This window comes from Giraffa tippelskirchi, chromosome 2, assembly GCF_054371585.1.
Source record: "Giraffa tippelskirchi isolate mGirTip1 chromosome 2, T2T-mGirTip1v1.2.pri, whole genome shotgun sequence".
Classification (NCBI taxonomy): Eukaryota; Metazoa; Chordata; class Mammalia; order Artiodactyla; family Giraffidae; genus Giraffa; species Giraffa tippelskirchi.
The window spans coordinates 126,872,010-126,890,837 of record NC_137276.1 but is presented as its reverse complement, the minus strand read 5'-3'; the positions used below and the strand labels follow the sequence as shown (position 1 = coordinate 126,890,837).

The 18,828-nt window shown below is 35.8% G+C and overlaps 1 protein-coding gene across 36 annotated transcripts in view; it reads right to left on the bottom strand.

The window, feature by feature from the left end:
- LEKR1 (leucine, glutamate and lysine rich 1) overlaps window positions 1–18,828 on the bottom strand; it is a 207,274-nt gene that overhangs the window by 82,343 nt on the left and 106,103 nt on the right. For 31 of the 36 annotated variants that reach the window (XR_014076931.1, XR_014076927.1, XR_014076932.1 and 28 more), the window contains one exon: window positions 2,912–2,993. Coding sequence is in view for 20 of the 36 variants with exons in the window: in XM_081570637.1 (XP_081426763.1) it covers window positions 2,912–2,993 (82 nt within the window). In the remaining 16 variants the exon portion in view is untranslated. Of the gene's footprint in view, window positions 1–2,822; window positions 2,994–17,717; window positions 18,503–18,828 lie in introns of those variants that run through there. The other 5 variants (XR_014076925.1, XR_014076928.1, XR_014076922.1 and 2 more) reach the window with 2 other exon arrangements.

Sequence of the window (18,828 nt, the reverse complement as noted above, 5' to 3'; positions counted from 1 at the left end):
TACATATATATAAAACAAAAGTGTATTTCCTAGTTCTCTCTATATATACATATATAGTTAAAATTAATAAAGTTGCATTTGACAGCATCTGTATTTTTTATTACTTTAGGGAGGTCTTCCCTAAATTAATCTAGATGTGACACGAAATTTGTAGAAAATGTCATTACTTTTCACAGCATCACTAACACTCTACTTCTTTAGTAAACATTACTGGTTACCTTCTGGACATGTACTATAGCTTTCTTCATGGCCATCAGAGCCCCATTATCATCTGTTCTCAGGACAAATTCTGCTTGACCTAACTCTGGTAGTCCTATTGCCCTTGCCAGTGATTCATTTAGGAGAGGGTTGTAAAGGGTTCTAGCCAAGAGATGTAATGAGAGGGCTATTTGGAGACTTCCAGGAAATTTTTATCTCACTTCTAAGGAGACTCCAGAAAAACAGGCCCTTCTGGCCCCTGGGGTGGTTATATTTGGATGTGGTACCTGGACCTGCAGCCATTTCATGATGTTAGGAGACTTAGCCTTGGGGTGAAGCCAGTGCTGAGGGCAGCAGAATGGAGACAGAAAGAACATCAAGATCCTTAGTGATGTTGTTGAGTTGGTGGATTGACTAAACTTGAAACCCCTCTACCTCTGTTACTTACAGCTCAAAGCATCCTAAGTGATAAAATCTCTATTTTCAAATATGTAACAAGTTCTTCTAAACCTTGGAAAATATTTCCTTATACATCTTAGGAAAAAAAGAACCTCAACTCATCCATTTAAAAACTGCCTTTTCCCATAAATAAAAATCCACAAAATTTATATCCAAACATTTAAAAATCTTTAAACAAAACAATTATATTAAGTTGGATAGGTGAAACTCATTCCTGCACCCACACCCACCCCCACCCCCCGCCCAACACATAAAGAGTAGGAATTTAATTTTTTAAAAATCTGATTTCATAGCACCTTCCAATTTTTGGAAGTTCAAACAGATTTGAGTATATAGAGCAAATCTCAAATTTATTAAGAAATTGTATGTCTGAATTTTTGAGTGGGTTATTTTGACTTCAAACTGAATTTATCATAAAACAATGGCCAAGTTGCAAATTTGGTTTTAACCTATTAATAAAATAGTATTTAAATACTATTGGCGACTTACTGAGCTCTGAGTACCTTAAGCTATCCCAGGCTCTGATCCCAAACAACCAACCTACTCAACTTCATCCTAGTAGTGAAGGAGCATAGATGGAGTAGAGATGGAAGAGATAGGTATGAGCAGCACAGAGAAAGATGTCTAGCAGTTGGGACCATTTAAGCGGCTCTATCTTTTGTAACTCAAGTTTTCTAAAAGTGGATACTTTGCTCATTTTCTAATTTTAAGAAGTTCTCATATAGGAAGAACCAGGTTTATTATAAACTAAACAACAGCATCAGCATTTTTGCAATTGTATAGTGGCTTCCTCCAGGTAATTCATTTGATGGACTTTAGTGATGTAGTCTTTTCTCCCTCCAACTTCAGTCTCCTTTGACTCCTATCATTTCTCAGCACTCATATTATAAATTATATTAAAAATATAACCAACAAAAAAATATCACAAGGCATGTATTAATATTAAATGGGCTGTGGCCAGACTTGGCAGCCCTCCAGACCAGACATTCATGTGGTCAGAACCCTCTTTCCTGATGTTACTAGAGGGTGGAAACTAATGATTCTTTACTGGCAATTCCCATCTCGCTTCTCTTTTTTGTGTTTCTTCTCATCAGAAAGTTCCTCGCTGGGCCCAGTGAGTCATGCTGATACCACTTGTCCTTTCACTCCTTCAACCCCAGCCATCATACACAGAGAACTGAACCATTATTTACTGCAATATTGACCAGTGTTGTGAATCATGAATATTTGGTTTTGACTTTTGAAAATAAATTATTTTGCTGCAAATAGTCAAAGTATACATTAATTTGATAGAGTATTTTTCAAATTTGTTCTTCCTTGTTAAGAATTTTGTTGAACACATTTTTCTTAGGAGTAGTTCAAGGTCAACACAACATTCAGTTGCTAAGCATTCTAAATATTTATATTTCTTATGAGAGTCATCCTTCTAAAATATAGGAACTGAAAACCAAAGCTACCAGACCATATACCACAAAGTAAAAAATTTACTTACATTTCAAAGATTATATAAATTGTTTTTATAATTATAGATGTACTATATTTATACTATGGGCTTCCCTGATGGCTCAGCTGTAAAGAATCTGCCTGCAATGCAGGAGATGCAGAAGATGTGGGTTCGATCCCTAGGTTGGGAAGAGTCCCTGGAGGAGGAAATTGCAACTCACTCTAGTTTTGCCTGAAAATCCCATGGACAAAGGAGTCTGGCAGGCTACAGTCCAAAGTCTCGGAAAGAGTTGGACATGACTGAGCAACCGAGCACAAATATTTACGCTATAATATTTGAAATTTCTGAAATAAAATCATTTTAAAAAGAAATATTGTTCTGGATATTTTACAAAGGCATTGTCTTATCATTTGTTTTCCAATATTTTCTTTCTCATTTATGTAATATACAAGCACTCCAGAATTTCAAAGATACTCAACTGTCTTTTTGAATCTAAAATTGATAATTTTAAGAAACAACTTGAATGCTGTTTCTTCTTGATAGATAATAAATAGATGAAAAGAGAAAAATTCAGAGAATATTAAGTTACTACATTTCATTAAACAGGGAAACCTTTAATACTTTTCCCTGGATAGGTAAAGAAACATTTCATATATTTAAAAACATGTACAGGTCCTTCAAAATAAGCTAGAAAAGTGAGAAAAATAGCAGTAGACCATACCCACGCAACCAAATTACTGTCCCGAGTCACAGAGAATACATGAGGGTTTTTCTAAATTCTTGTAGGTTGTTTAATATTCACCATCTTACATGAGCTTTTCTTTGTAGTTGTCCATCTCAGTCACGGTCTTCTGAAGTTTTAGCCCAAGTGCTTCTACTTGACACTGTAAATCTGGAATGACATAATGTATTCTTCTGATTAGTACATTTTAAGTGTCCAGATATTTTTATAGAATAAAAACCACATTCTTCTAGAGTTGCCCACTCAGCTCCTGAAGAATAATGCAGTTGTTTATTCCATTTTACTTGGATCACCATATGTAGCTCATCTGTACTCTGAAACCCAACAGAATTACTAGGTTTTGATAGACTCCATTTATTAGCCTCTTTCTGCCCATAACATCATGCTAATTTTCAAACAGCTAATTGGCTAAATTTTACTAATGTTTTCAAAGGCAATTTATGTTGCAGCACACATATGAATTTTTGATCATATGACTCACTTCAGAAACACTTGACTGAGCTCACTCTTGCGATCTGGAACTGAGAAGCATTGCTGAGGCCTCTCAGTAAGAACCAAAATAGATAAACCTTGTGCAAGACTTCTGGTAAAGAATCTGTTAACTCTGTGTAGCATCTAACAGGCATTTTAACGACTTTCAAAGCCAAGAAAATACAAGCAGGAAACTGGCTTCCATAGAGTCTTGAACTGGGGAATTCAAGTAATGTTTGAGCAAGATTATTCAGGTAGCCACATCTCACATGTATGGATACAGAACTGAAACTAGAGCAGAAAGAACATATGGCTTGAATGATCTGAGTCCCACCAATAGCCTGTGTGTGTGGACTAAGGCCTGAACCCTACACTCGATAATAGCCCTTGTTGGTATTCTTTTTGGATATGAGGTGGAAAACAAATTTACATGGGTGGACTAAATGATTTCTATGAAGAAAATAATTTAAAACACTGGAATCTATAAAATTTCTGTTACATCTATTCAGGTGTTTTAATCACGTATTTTAATAGTAAACTTTAAAATCTTTGTGTGTTGTTCAGTCACCCAGTCACGTCCGACTCTTTTAGACCCCATGACCTGCAGCACGCCAGACCTCCCTGTCCTTCACCATCTTCCGAAGTTTGCCCAAGTTCATGTCCATTGCATCGATGATGCCATCCAGCCATCTTATCCCCTGACACCCTCTTCTCTTTCTGCTTTTAGTCTTTCCCAGCATCAGGGACTTTTCCAGTGAGTCAGCTGTTCATATCAGGTGACTAAAATACTGGAGCTTCAGCTTCAGCATCAATCCTTCCCATGAGTATTCAGGGTTTTTTTTTCCCTTCAGATTGACTGGTTGCTGTCCAAGGGACTCTCAGGAGTCTTCTCTAGTTTGAAGGCATCAATTCTTTAGCGCTCTGCCTTCTTTACAGTTCAGCTCTCACAACCGTATGTGACCACTGGGAAGACTATAGCCTTGACTATACAGACCTTTGTCGGCAGGGTAATGTCTCTGCTCTTCAGCACGCTGTCTAGGTTTGTCATAGTTTTCCTGCTGAGATGCAATCGTCTTCTGATTTCATGGCTGCAGTTACTATCCGCACTGATTTTAGACCCCAAGAAGAAATCTGTCACTACTTCCTCCTTTTCCCTTATGTTTGCCATGAAGTAATGGGACCAGATACCATGATCTTAGTTGTTTTAATATTCAGTTTTAAGCTGGCTCTTTCACTCTCCTCCTTCACCCTCATCAAGAGGCTCTTTAGTTCCTCTTCGCTTTCCCATTAGAGTGGTATCATCCGCATATCTGAGGTTGTTGATGTTTCTCCTGCCTATCTTGAATCTAGCTTATGCATCAATACAAATATATGACATTTCTATATGTATCTTTAATCTGCCTTCTTAACTTTGTTTTATGAAGATAAGCCAGTTCCTGAAATCAGAAAATAAATTCACTCTAAACAAATGTTTTTATTAGAATTCACTATGTATTGGTATAAATGTTTATGTTTATCCAGCAAGTTTCCATATATTAATATTACCCCTCAAGTTCAGTTCAGTTCAGTCGCTCAGTCATGTCCGACTCTTTGCGACCCCATGAATCGCAGCACGCCAGGCCTCCCTGTCCATCACCAACTCTCGGAGTGTACCCAAACCCATGTCCATCGAGTTAGTGATGCCATCCAACCATCTCATCTTCTGTTGTCCCCTTCTCCTCCTGCCCCCAATCCTTCCCAGCATTAGGGTCTTTTCCAATGAGTCAACTCTTCGCATGAGGTGGCCAAAGTATTGGAGTTTCAGCTTCAACATCAGACCTTCCAATGAACACCCAGGACTGATATCCTTTAGGATGGACTGGTTGGATCTCCTTGCAGTCCAAGGGGCTCTCAAGAGTCTTCTCCAACACCACAGTTCAAAAGCATCAATCTTCAGCGCTCAGCTTTCTTCATCGTCCAACTCTCACATCCATACATGACCACTGGAAAAACCATAGCCTTGACTATTATCCCTCAAAGGGACTATTATCCCTCAAACTGCCACATAAATGCAAATAGCCCCATTTTTCAGATAATGAAAAATGAGATCTCTGATTATCTTGCCTAGTATCTTACAGTAAGTAAATGCTTTAGCCAGCAGTCAAACTGACAGGACTTTAAACTTGGGTAGGGGGATCTATTTGAGTACAGCTCCTTATTTAAATAAATAATTTAACATGGACTTGATAGATAGTATTTGTGTGGTATATTTTTTCCACTTGCCAAGTGATAGCATTATATGAAAGAAAAGATAACATACACATACAGAGTTTAGTTTTGAGTGTAATCTTTTGAAACAAGGCAATCTCTAATGAATATCCATAATGTGTCACTTTATTATTAAAAACATGTGGGCTTACAGAGGGTTCTATTCACACAGGCACAGCTAAAACATTTCTGCCCATCCTCTGAAGAATAAGGAGGGAAGTTGACATTTGTTGACGATATACTGTTCCAGGTGCTGTGCAGGATGCCCTCTCCTACATCATTTAATTCATAGTCACAACTATCATGAAAAACAGATATACATTTTATTTTTACAAGAAAGTTCTAAGAATCAGAGTAATTAACTAACTATAAAAAGTCACAGAGCTATTTATAAGTGATCCTGTGATTCAACTGAGGTTGGCTTCATCCCCAAGTCTTGATCTTTCTCTCTTACATGGACTTTCAAAAATATAAAAGCTCCAAGGTGATATGACATTTGTCCATGAAAATGTAGTCAGTACGGCCATATATTTGTTTAGCATATCCTAGAATCTTTAAAGAGGTATATCTAAGGTGAATGAAAAATATTATTTATTACTACATAAAATAGGTACTAAATTAGTGTAATGTCCAATTCCAAGAGGTGATTTAGATTTTAATTTTTGAAAGTTTAAAAGTTAATATAATTAATGAAAGTCATTAAGACAAATACAGGATCATTGTGACTGCCTACAGTACTGATGTGTCTGACTCTTTGTGACCCCATGGACTATAGCCTGCCAGGATCCTCTGTCCATGGAATTCCCCAGGCAAGAATATTGGAGTGGGTTGCCATTCCCTTCTCCAGGAGATCTTCCTGACCCAGGGACCGAACGCAGGTCTCCTGCATTGCAGGCAAATTCTTTACCATCTGAGACACCAGGGAAGTCCATTAAACGTCCCTTGGTGCTTTTGTCAAGACATAATCCTAAATGAGATGAAGCATGGATCTGAGCCCACATGATAAATTCTATATTATTACTTCTAAATACAGCTATTGTTAAGAGGGAGAACTGATTATCTTAAAAATAAACTCCAAAGAATTGGTACCTGATATATGAATTTTATGCAGTTAATTCTCAATTACTTGATAATTGGTAGATAATTTAGCAGACAGTAAAAATGATGGCTAATTCAAAACCCATTTTTATAGCACTGAAAAGTATTCTTAGGATCACATTTAAATATACTTGTGCATCAAAGTTCTAGAACTTACTAGATTTAAAGGAAAATAAGTGACACAATCATGACTCAAATCAAAAAAGGAAAAGCTATTATGCTTTCCAATATTCTTCTCTCTACATACCCACCTAAATCTCCCTTTCTCCCTATTTCAGGATAAACATAGATTATCTCAGTCTTTAAATCACAGTACCCAATGAGCAGGGAAGCCAGTTCCTTCAGATTATTCACTAGGTATTTACAGCACCTCTGAGTAAAAACAGAGAAAGCAAATAAATGGTTTATTACTTTAAAACACAGAAACCACTAGAGGCTGTCAGGTAGAAATATAAGTAGTGTCAACGAATAAATCATTTTACTCAAGGAGAGAAGATACCACATAGAATCAAGAAAAAAAGATTCATTATGAATAATCTATAATGTAAGCAGCCCACCAGTATATCTTTACAACTTGGATAGCTTTCATAGCTTTTTTAAAAATTTGGTTAAATTTTCTATGATAAACAAGTACTAAGAATCATTTTAAAAATACAAAGAACACATCTTTACTGTTCTGAATGAGGTGTATGCATCCTATTTGTTTATTGTTGGTTCTGATAGATCAGTGGGGTCTTTTTGTTTCTGGAAGCAGTGCCCAGTTCCTGTCCTTAATAAATAAAGGCACATAGTTAGGCTTAGCAGCAGAGAGATTAAGCCACCTGCATAAGACAGTTCCTTCAGTCCTTGAGATAAGGAGTTCTTAAATAGGTGTATTGTTCTGTGTAGTCCTTCTCTATACTCAAATAAACTGAACTTCAATTTTCTGTCATTCAGTATGACATTGGATTATGAGGCAAAAGGCCCTGAATGCCTATAAAAAGAAAGGAAGCATTGGCTTTAAACACCATGCAGATGTAAGGCAGAACCCATGGAAACAATCCAAAATTTACAACAGCAAATTCTACTATAAGGTGACTGCATTCTTTGCAAATATTAAATAAGAAGCAAATGATTTTAAATGAACAAGACAAAAAGGAGCTCTTAGCCTCTCTTACATACGAAGACAGCTGCTTGCTAGATAGCATTACACAGGCATCAGATCTGGGGTAATTAGTCATTTAAGAGAATCTTGTTATTCCAAACGGTTTCTAGAATCTACAAATACAAAAGGTATCCATCAGTTCAGTTTAGTTCAGTTGCTCAGTTGTGTCCGACTCGTTGCGACCCCATGAACTGCAGCACGACAGGCCTCTCTGTCCATCACCAACTCCCGGAGCCTACCCAAACCCATGTCCATTGAGTCGATGATGCCATTCAGCCATCTCATCCTCTGTCATCTCCTTCTCCTGCCCCCAATCCTTTCCAGCATCAGGGTCTTTTCAAATGAGTCAAGTCTTCGCATGAGATAGCCAAAGTATTGGAGTTTCAGCTTCAACATCAGTCCTTCCAATGAACACCCAGGACTGATCTCCTTTAGGATGGACTGGTTGGATCTCCTTGCAGTCCAAGGGACTCTGAAGAGTCTTCTCCAACACCACAGTTCAAAAGCATCAATTCTTAGGCACTCAGCTTTCTTTATAGTTCAACTCTCACATCCATACATGACCACTGGAAAAACCATAGCCTTGACTAGATGGACCTTTGTTGGCAAAGTAATATCTCTGCTTTTTAATATGCTGTCTAGGTTGGTCATAACTTTCCTTCTAAGGAGTAAGTGTCTTTTAATTTCATGGCTGCAATCAGCATCTGCAGTGATTTTGGAGCCCAGAAAAATAAAGTCAGCCACTGTTTCCATTGTTTCCCCATCTATCTGCAATGAAGTGATGAGACCGGATGCCATGATCTTAATTTTCTGAATGTTGAGCTTTAAGCCAACTAGTTAGCTATTTTATAGCAGGATATAAAACTTTATAGTCATTTGGAGAGTATATTAAGTAAGCATAATGTTTGAGAAAACAATAAACAAAACCTTTATAGTTGAGAGATATTTCAAGCTTAAAACTTTCTGGATAAAGAAAACACACACAAAAGGAATTTAAAATCTGATTCAAAGTACAATATGAAGGAAAATGATTCCAGGTTCAAGCAGCAGAACAGAAGAACAAACAGGCAGGAAAACTGGCACCCAGAGATCCAGATATAGGAGAATTTTTTTTAATTTAAATTTTTTAAATTTTTTAAATTTTTTTAAATGTGAAAGCTATATATATATATATATATATATGTATATCTTGTTTGTTTAAATGGTAGAGACAATTGAAGAAAAGGAGATACAAAAGCTCACCATTCTTTGAATACACTCCTAAGACAGGATAACAGAGAGGTGGAGTGCATGAATGCTAAAGCCACCTGCCTAACTTCAAATTCTGGCTCTGCTCCTTATAAACTAAGTGACTTCAGGTATTTTAGTTTCCTGATCTATAAAATGGTTATTACAGCATACGATTGTTGTGGGAATTATGTGACTTCATATAGGTAAAGAGGAGATGAGTGCCAGGCACATAGTGGGCACTACATAACTACTGGTTATCATCATGGGGAGTGGTAGTAAGGCCACCCCTTGCCCCCTACTTCTGCTCTGAATCTCATCACTTCTTAACCTGTGAACCTTGTTCCTACAGTTGGACCTGGTGTCATCAGTGGTTATCTTTGTACAGGGAAGGGTAAATATGAAGGTTTAACTATATATTTAAAAAATAATCTACAGAGCTAACTATGACAAAATGTTAAAATTTGTAAAATACAGGTGATGAATTCACACACATTTGTTATATTATTCACTGTATTTTTTGGTGTTTGACATATTTTATTGATTTATTGTTTAGGGAGGGGTCTTGCTTGTACAGGTCAAAGATAGCATGTTCTGTACTAAGGAGTCTAATCAACTCAGCTCTGTGTGTCCAAGGTACAAAAGAACAAAAGATGGCTAGAACTTCGTGGTGGTGCGGGATGAGGTTGAAACGAAAAGCAACTGGTTTTGTGAATAGGAAGGTTTGGTTCACTGGTTTGGTGAATAGGGAGGAGGGAAATTCAATTGCTGTTGAAGGGGATATGGTAACAAGAAAAGTTTTTTCATTTTGCTTTTTTTTTACAATATTGGGACATTATTTGCATTTAATTAGAGGGTACCCACACTTATGAATTTAATGTTTGCCTTCTAATCTGTACTTAACCTGTGAAAAATAGTACTTTTTGCAGGTGTTTTAAAAAACTACACTAATGATGTGAAGCTATAAATTTCATCTTAATTCTTATTGGTTTTGCTGCATTTTGAGACCTATCAAGGTAGCTATACACAGATAAGATTTATTCCTTTTTGACTGATATATAATATTTAATTGTGTGCATGTACCACATTTTACTGATCTAGTCCAATAGTGATGAAATCTAAGTTGCTTGCCCAGTAGTGAAAGTTGCTCAGTCATGTCTGACTCTTTGTGACTCCACAGACTATACAGTCCATGGAATTCTCTGGGCCAGAATCCTGGAGAGGGTAGCCTTTCCCTTCCCCAAGGGATCTTCCCAACCCAGGGATCAAACCCAGGTCTCCCACATTGCAGGCAGATTCTTTACCAGATGAACCACAAGGGAAGCCCAGTATGTCACAACAAATAATCCTGCAACAAAAGCTTCTTACTGGAGGTGGGGACAAGATGGCAGAGTAAAAGGAACCTAACACTCAGGCAGGAGCAGAACCAGTTCCACAGTGGCGACTACAATCACAGCATGCCTTTGAGAACACACACTTGGGAAGGAGTAGGACTAGTTCAGTAGTGTGACTTGATCCTGCTACGCCCAACCAAGCCTCTAACCAAGGTGTGCATACCAGGAGAAAAGTAGAACCAGCCCCCAAGTGCAGGCTGAATCCCTCAGCCATACCCCCAACTTAAGTTGGAGATTGCCATCCCAGGAGGGAAAAGCTGAATACCCTGAGGGCTTGTGCTCTAGTCCATTAGGCCCTGGCCCTGCCCCCACAGGATGCTGACTTCCATGGGCCTAGGAAGAGCCCTGGCTCACACCTGGGTCCAGTCCTATCCCCTCCAAATCCAGCGTGACCTTCCATCATGGCGGAAGCTGCCACTACACCCTGGGGCAAGATCTGGCCTGTGCTCATTTCAGACCTGGCCCTCCTAGCAAAGCCACTGGATACATGCAACCGCATAGGGGCTCTTGCACATGACAGTACGCCTTCAAGATCAGGATAGGTAAGTGGTTCACCTAATTTCATAAAGGAAAACAGAGAAATTTAAACAGAACAAGGAGACAGAGGAATATGCTTCAAGTGAAAGAACAAGATAAAACCCCCTAAAAAACCCTAATAAAACAGAGATAATTACCTGATAAAGGTTCAAAGCAATAGCAATAAGAATGCTAACTTAACTTCAGAAAAAAATAGATGAACATAGTGAGAACTTCAATAAAGAACTAGAAAATATGACAACCTGTCAGAGCTGAAGAATATAATAACTAAAATGCAAAATATACTAGAAGGAAATAACAGCAAAATTATGGGATATAGACTGCATAAGCAGTCTGAAAGATAGAACAGTGGAACTCACCTATTCAGAACAGCAGAAAGAAAAACACATTTTAAAAAATGAAAATAGTTTAAGAGACCTTGGACAATACCAAGTGTACTAACATTTGCATTATAGGGGGTCACAGAAGGAGAAGAGAGAGAGAAAGGGGGACAACGTATTTAATGAAATTATAGTTGAAAACCTCTCTAACCTGAAGAAGGAAATAGATATCCAAATACAAAGAGCACAGAGAACCCAAACAAGATGAATCCATGTGCCAGACACTACATTCTAAGACCATTACACCTCATTTAATCTTCCCAATGTAAACTAACTAGAATGTAAGTTCCATGAGGGCAGGAACCTTATCTTTTATACTCATAGTGTCAGAAACAAAGAAGGTGCTCAAAAAATTACTGTTGAAAGAATGAAATTTTGGAGATACTAGAAATAAGAATTCCAGCAAATAAGCCTTTAAAATTATGTATCTAAGATTAAAGTGGATGGGACTGAAAGAGTCATGCAGTTTTCACTGGTAATACCTAATATGTATCTTGGCATTAAAGTGTAACTTTCTTATAAATATGTTATTTCAATAGACTCTTACTACCTATCAATAAGATATATTTCCTTGTCCTTAGAGAAATCATAATCAAGTGCCTAATTTTTCTTCATGAATGATAAATTATGTTTTAAATGACAAATCAGTAACTCCTTTAAACTTAAACCTGTTTCATTTTCCTACCATTTTAAATGACTTTATTGAGTTAGATTTTTCAGTTAATTACGTGGCTGAAATTGTGGGATTCTGATCAGATGTAACTGATGTGAATGAACACAATCAGTATGCTGCATTTAGATGTCTAATATATATATTATTGTACCACAGTTTGAGCACAGAGCTTCACAAAAGTAGTATTTCACTTAATTTTTTTAATGAGCATTAAAAGAGAAAACCTTTACAGATGTAAGAATGTATACCAATAATAAAAGAAAGTTCTTTAATGAGTATTCAACTATATCAATTCCACATTAACATCTTTTAATTTAAGCAAACATTTTATAAAGCTCAGATGGTGAATACAGCCACTTGGAAAGTTCATTTTAGAGGCTGTATTTCAGAGGTTTGATTCACATCTATTTTGAAACAGTATACTTGAAGTACATTAACATTTTCTGCATAATACCAGAAAGGACTGAAATAACATTTGGAGATTTTTATAAACCAGATGATAGAACAGGTGTGGCTTTTCAGATAAAAAGTTATAATTTGGTCCAGAAGTAGTTATATTAAAATCAGAAAACTATTTATCTGGGTGTGTAGGGGGAGGAGAGAGTAGATGAAATCAAGCTAGGGAGATAATCAAATATTTAACATTTGTAAATAATTTTAGTCTAATACCAAAGATCAAGAATTTGCTTCAGAATGCAAAAAAAATGCTTATAAACCTCCACTGTATTTTTATTCTGAAGACTAGTCAAATATAAAGATAATTATCATTAGTAGGGGCTTATAAAATGTAACAAATCATGGAAGGAGTAGAATCTTAAATTCTATTTTTTACCAAAAAGTAAAAGTTTCCTGAAAGAAAAAATACCCAAAAATGTTTTCACTAGGAATAAATTTTAAAGTTGGTCAAATAAATTTTAGGAAGAACATTCATGCTAAAGTGATTTATCTGAACTCTGTCTTCCAATATTTGTGACCGCTGACAAAAAGTAAAGGACACTCTATTCTACTAGGTGGAAGGAAAATCATTTAAATGAATGGGTTTGTGGGTCACAATGACCTCTAAGAGGAGTATTATCAAGATAAATTATGCATTTGGAAGCTATATTAGTGTGAGCTAAACATAAAATTACAAAAGTTATGTAAATAAATCTTTAAAAGGGAACTGAGAATTTAGCTTCTAAAATTTCATATTATAAGCTTTCCTATGAAAAAGATGAAAGTTTGGCATTAAGAGTTAAGCTGCTAATTAGTGCCTATGATTTACTCTTACACCACTATCAAATATATGGACTAGAATTATCATATGAACTTACATTTTCAAGCATTTATGTTTCAAAAGACAAAGGGAAAATGTGGGCCAAACAAAGAAAAGTTTTTATGTAGAAAAGTAAAGATCATAAAGACTACATACTTGAATTAAAGTTGATATTGTTCAATGGTGATTTAAAAGAAAAAGTATCAGTGTAAATATAAAAATATTTATATGAAATATTAGAACTCAAATTCTATTTATAAGTACACAGAATAATGACACAGTATACAGCATAAGTTTAAAAAATTCAGAATATAAAAAATATTTCATGCTAGTTAAAAGTATAACATGCTAATTCATTTATTAAGAGAGACAACCTAAGAGAGATTTAGGAACAACTAAGAGCATAAATAATAAGAAGCCACAGTATAAAAGTGCAAGTGAGATGAAATTAGAGATTGCAAGATACAGGGGAAATTAATAGTAAAAACTTTGAATGAAGGAAAAAACAGGGGACAGAAGGTAGGGCAGATAAATTAGGCTAGAAAACAGAAGGGGAGAAGTTTAACTAGTACTAGAAAGGAAGCCTTATTATGATGCTTGTCACTCACTTAAAAGCTAGTTCTGCAACTGTGGAGAAGTCAGGAATAGGACTTGTAAGAAGGAATATAAACAATGCAAATACTTAAAAACTGGATTTAAGATTATTAATTATAAAAAGTCATTTACAAAGCTGATATCAAAAAATGAATTTAAATACTTTCTATTGTATTCTTTGAACAAATGATTATGCTTCTTTAAAACAAGACACAGGGAGAGTCAAGAGATGAACAGTATCAGTCTGCCCTTATTTTCATCTGCCCAAAGAAACTCTAAAATGCTATGTTCATTATGTTAATCCAGTGATTTGTCTGGGGAGAAGATATTCACTGTGATGCACAGTTTCTCCTCTTCTCAAATAATTGACATGATTTCTGAGAAGATATTAATAAGCTGGAAAAGCTATCAATGATGATTATTAAGATATTGGAAAATCTTAAGCACGTTAATTTATTAGTAATTGAAAAATTAGGCATGTATTTAAAAGAAAGCAGACTAAGAAGCAAGATTGTTGAAGTTTATGAAAATTATGAAAGTAAATGTAAAATAGTAGAGAAAGTAAAAGTAATTTGAATGGCTACAAAATTGGAGCTAGAGAAATTTATACCATGTTCTTAATATAAAGGACAAAAAAAGGCTGTTAAGAATGGCTAAAATTAAGAGTGTTGGCACATATAACCAGTGTGGGGCTAGGAGTCAGATATCCCATGAAGACCTGTGAAGAGGTGGAGAGCATCTGCACACCAGAAGTCAAAGTGAAGATGAGGCCAGTTGGCTGGTATGTGGTTAATGCCAAATAAATATTTGCTGAAAAAATGAAGTTATTCCCAGGATATGGTTAGCACCAACCGATGGAAAAAGGTGAGTTGTGGTAAGAGCCTGGCATATAGGTCAATGGATAGTGAGCACAGACAAAAGCAGATTATAGCAAATAGAAAACAGGTACTGAGAGGAGGTTAGCAGAGGGGCTGTCTTGGACCACTGGAAATGGGAACACCTGTAAAATTCCCCCATGGACACTAAATGGGAAAAAAAAAGTGTACCAAGTATGAGAATACAATACTGCCAAGACCTGAGATGGAAATTTTGCTGTCTTTCCTGCACTTGTAGTTCTATAGCTTTCCTAAGCCACTGTATCCACTTTGTAAAATGAATTGAAGAGAAACAATATGTTGGTGCAATCAGTTCACCTGAGGGTACTTGTGGATAAAGTAAGAGGGGCATTAAAAAACATTCTAAATGTTCTGACAATTTCAATGGAGAACTTGATATGGAAATAAGATTGTTGTGGGGTAAAAAAAAATCCAAAAAACAAAACAACAACAACAAACCTAGTTCCCTTCATGGGTAGGTTCATAGGAAGTGGTACTTGTCATCTTGAGTTAAGAAAAGCTTTAATGATTCTGTCCTCTATGACCTATCGATTTCCAATGGTTTCAACCAAGAGAGCGGTAACAGATAGCCTTTTAAGATGGTTTCTTTCTTTCTTAACACAGTTTGAATGATTTTACCCATGGAGTGACTCTGTTCTACATAAGCAGCAGAAACCTAATTTAGTCTTGAAATTTTGTGCTATTTTGCCCTGCAATTACACTGTGCTTTAGACGAACCTGTATTACGTCTATAACTACACAACTTCTACATGAAGAACTGAACAGATCAGTGGCACCTTTGATTTGTATATGGACTGCGCTTAATGAAAGTGAGGAGTTAATGAGTATAACAACTATGGCTAACCAGCATTGAATTATTTTGGTGAGTTTTTTTTTTTGATTGTAGGAGGTGGAATGTGAGCTGAGTCTTGAAATATTTGTAGACTTTTCTTCTTTTTGTTAAGAAAGTTTATTCTTTATAATCAGAAAAAATTAAATAAGGGAAAAATCACCCATATTTCCATCACATTAAAGTTTATTCTCATATCTTTATTGTTCTCTTCTGGTTTCTATTCATAAACATACCTATTTTGACATAATTCTAAGGTATACACAATTTTGTGATTTTTTTTTTACTATGCAATATTACAATTACAGCATTTCCCATGCTGATGACCAGTGTTCATATTTTATTTTAAAAGTCTAAATAATGTTCCAAGTAATGGTATATGATGATTTATTACCCATTTCATTAGAGTTAGGGATAAATTATTCCTAACCAATCACCATTAAAAATATGATCTTTGCAAGTAAATAAACTACTTCTGCAGTTTTCTAAACATAAATTCAAAGAAGGAGACTATTTGATCACAAACATCTTTATGGGTTTGTTGATCAGTCACTGAGTCATATCCAACTCTTTGCAACTCCATGGACTGAAGCATGCGAGGCTTTCCTTTTCTTCACTATCTCTTGAAGTTTGCTCAAATTCATGTCTATTGAGTTGGTTATGCTGTCTAACCATCTCATTCTTGCCACTCTCTTCTTTTGTCTTCATTCTTTCCCAGCATCAGGGTCTTTTCCAACAAGTCGGCTCTTCGTATCAGGTGGCCAAAATATTGAAGCTTCAGCTTCAGCAGCAGACCTTCCAGTGAACATTCAGAGTTGATTTCCTTTAGTGTTGACTGGTTTGATCTCCTTGCAGTCCAAAGGACTCTCAAGAGTCTTCTCCAGCAACACAATTCGAAAGCATCGATTCTTTGGCACTCAGGCTTTTTTATTGTCCAGCTCTCACATCCATACATGACTACTGGAAAAACCATAGGTCTGACTATAAGGACCTTTGTCGGCAAAGTGATGTCTTTGCTTTTTAATACACTGGCTAGGTTTGTCATAGCTTTCCCTTCAAAGAGCAAGTATTTTTTAATTTCATGGCTGCAGTCACCGTCTGCAGTGATTTGGAGCCCAAGAACATAAAATCTGTTCTGCTTCCACTTTTTCCCTTTCTATTTGCTGTGAAGTGATGAGACTGGATGCCATCCATGATCTTAGTTTTCTGAATGTTGAGTTTTAAGCCAGCTTTCACCCTCAAGAGACTCTTTAGTTCCACCTGACTTTCTGCCATTAGAGTGGTATCATCTGCATATCTGAGGTTATTGCTTTTTTCTATGCAATCTTGATTCCAGCTTGTGATTTATCCAGCCTGGCATTTTGCATAATGTTTTATGGGTTAGAAAAATATAATATTTTTCTACCGCCAAAGAAAGGGAGAAACTTTACCACTAAAGTCTTTGTACTAATACAAAAGGAGGTGAAGGTTTTTAATTTTGTTTAGTTATTAGTAATTAAAGTTTCTTGCTTGTTTACCATATTTCAGGTGTTAATTTTCTGTTTCTGTTTTTTAGCAGTTGCCTGCTTGGAGTCTTTTCACATACTTGAATAAGTTATTTATATGGATTGGATAGTAACCCTTTGCATACCATATGTGATATAAATATTTTTTCCCATCTATTTTTATGTTGTTTGGCACATTTTTTAATTTAGATATTCTACATTTTTATAGGAAAAACCTATCAATTTTACTCTTTGCAATTTCTAAAGTGTTGCTTTATCCTCTATAATTAGGGTAAGTTCTATATCTTTTTTTGGTGCTAGTTTTTCCTGTTATTTTTTTCCTATTTAATTTGAGGTTTATTTTGGTGTCTTTGGGTTATTTTGCTTCAGTTATCCCTACACCACTTATTACATAATTTTGCTTTTCCCATTTACTAATAACACTTATATTAAAATTGATTCTACTTCTGGATTTTCTATTCTGTTGTAAAAATATACATTGTTATTTTTACAGCTGCTACACACTCCTGTAACAACCTATTCCAAATATGCTAGAGCTAGGGAGCTAAACACTGTTCTTGCTTTCCAGGCTATTTAAAAATATGTTTTCCCAAGATCTGAAATGAGAGCAGCCAACACAAAGTAGCAGAAGCAGTAGAGAATTTATTCCAAGATCAACTGGTATTCAGGACCAGAGGAAGTAGGGGATTATGTAGGGTGTCCAGTGTTTTGAGGACATAACAGCTGCGCCTTCTCCAGATGGTTCTGGGGGGCCTGATTTTGGCTTTGTTTCTGGCAGTTCTAGCTTCATGGTTTTCTAACTGTCTTCTAACCACCTTCTCAAAGATTCTGAATATCTACATAATATCTTTTCAATAAAATACTTTGATAATTAATTTCTAGTACTTGAAACTACGAAACCTCACTAATGCTTATTTTATTCTATTCTGTTTATTTTATATATATATTTTTTACAAACAAAAAGACATTTTATTAACATTGTTATGGCAGTCCCTCCCAGGAACTGATGGATCCTCAACATACAGCCCACTGAGCTGCAAGTGATGAATCAGAGTGAAATGATTATTGTAAACAGTGCAAAGAATAACCCCAAACCTCAAAAGAAGATGGAAAATCACTTACATAAAAAGTAAATAAAAATAATATACATTTTTCTATTTTAAAAGTACCAATTCTCAAGTGGCAGAGGGTGGAAAGCCTCAGGACCTGTCACCCCAGTATCCTTGATGGTTGAGGGGAAGGGCCTACTCTGGCTCCTGAAGTTAAATTTAAGCATCCCAGTTCTTCATCTTTTGTACTACTGCTATACAATTTTCATCCCGAATAATTTCTTTAGTACATCAGCTTCATAGTTACCATCCTTCATCAAAGTGTTAAGAGCAGAGACTCTCCCATTGTAAGGCTAAAATCTGAGTAAAGAGTAAAGAGACCAGGCATTAGAATCTTAAAAAGCCAAATGATAGTGGAACCAGTGACAAAATACTTCTTTTAAATTAAACCATTTCTATTTTTTTTTTACTATGCTAAAATGTGAACATGCTTTTTCCTATTTTCCTTATTGTTATTTTTAAACTAGTACAAAATTTGTCTCATTGCAGGAATCACCTTGAGCACTTATTAAGAGTACAGCATCTTAGAATCTTGGAGATACTCAATGTATTTGAACTGATGTGCAAGAATATACACTTTCAATAGGTCCCTTTATTATCTCCCCACACAAATTTCCACAGTCCTG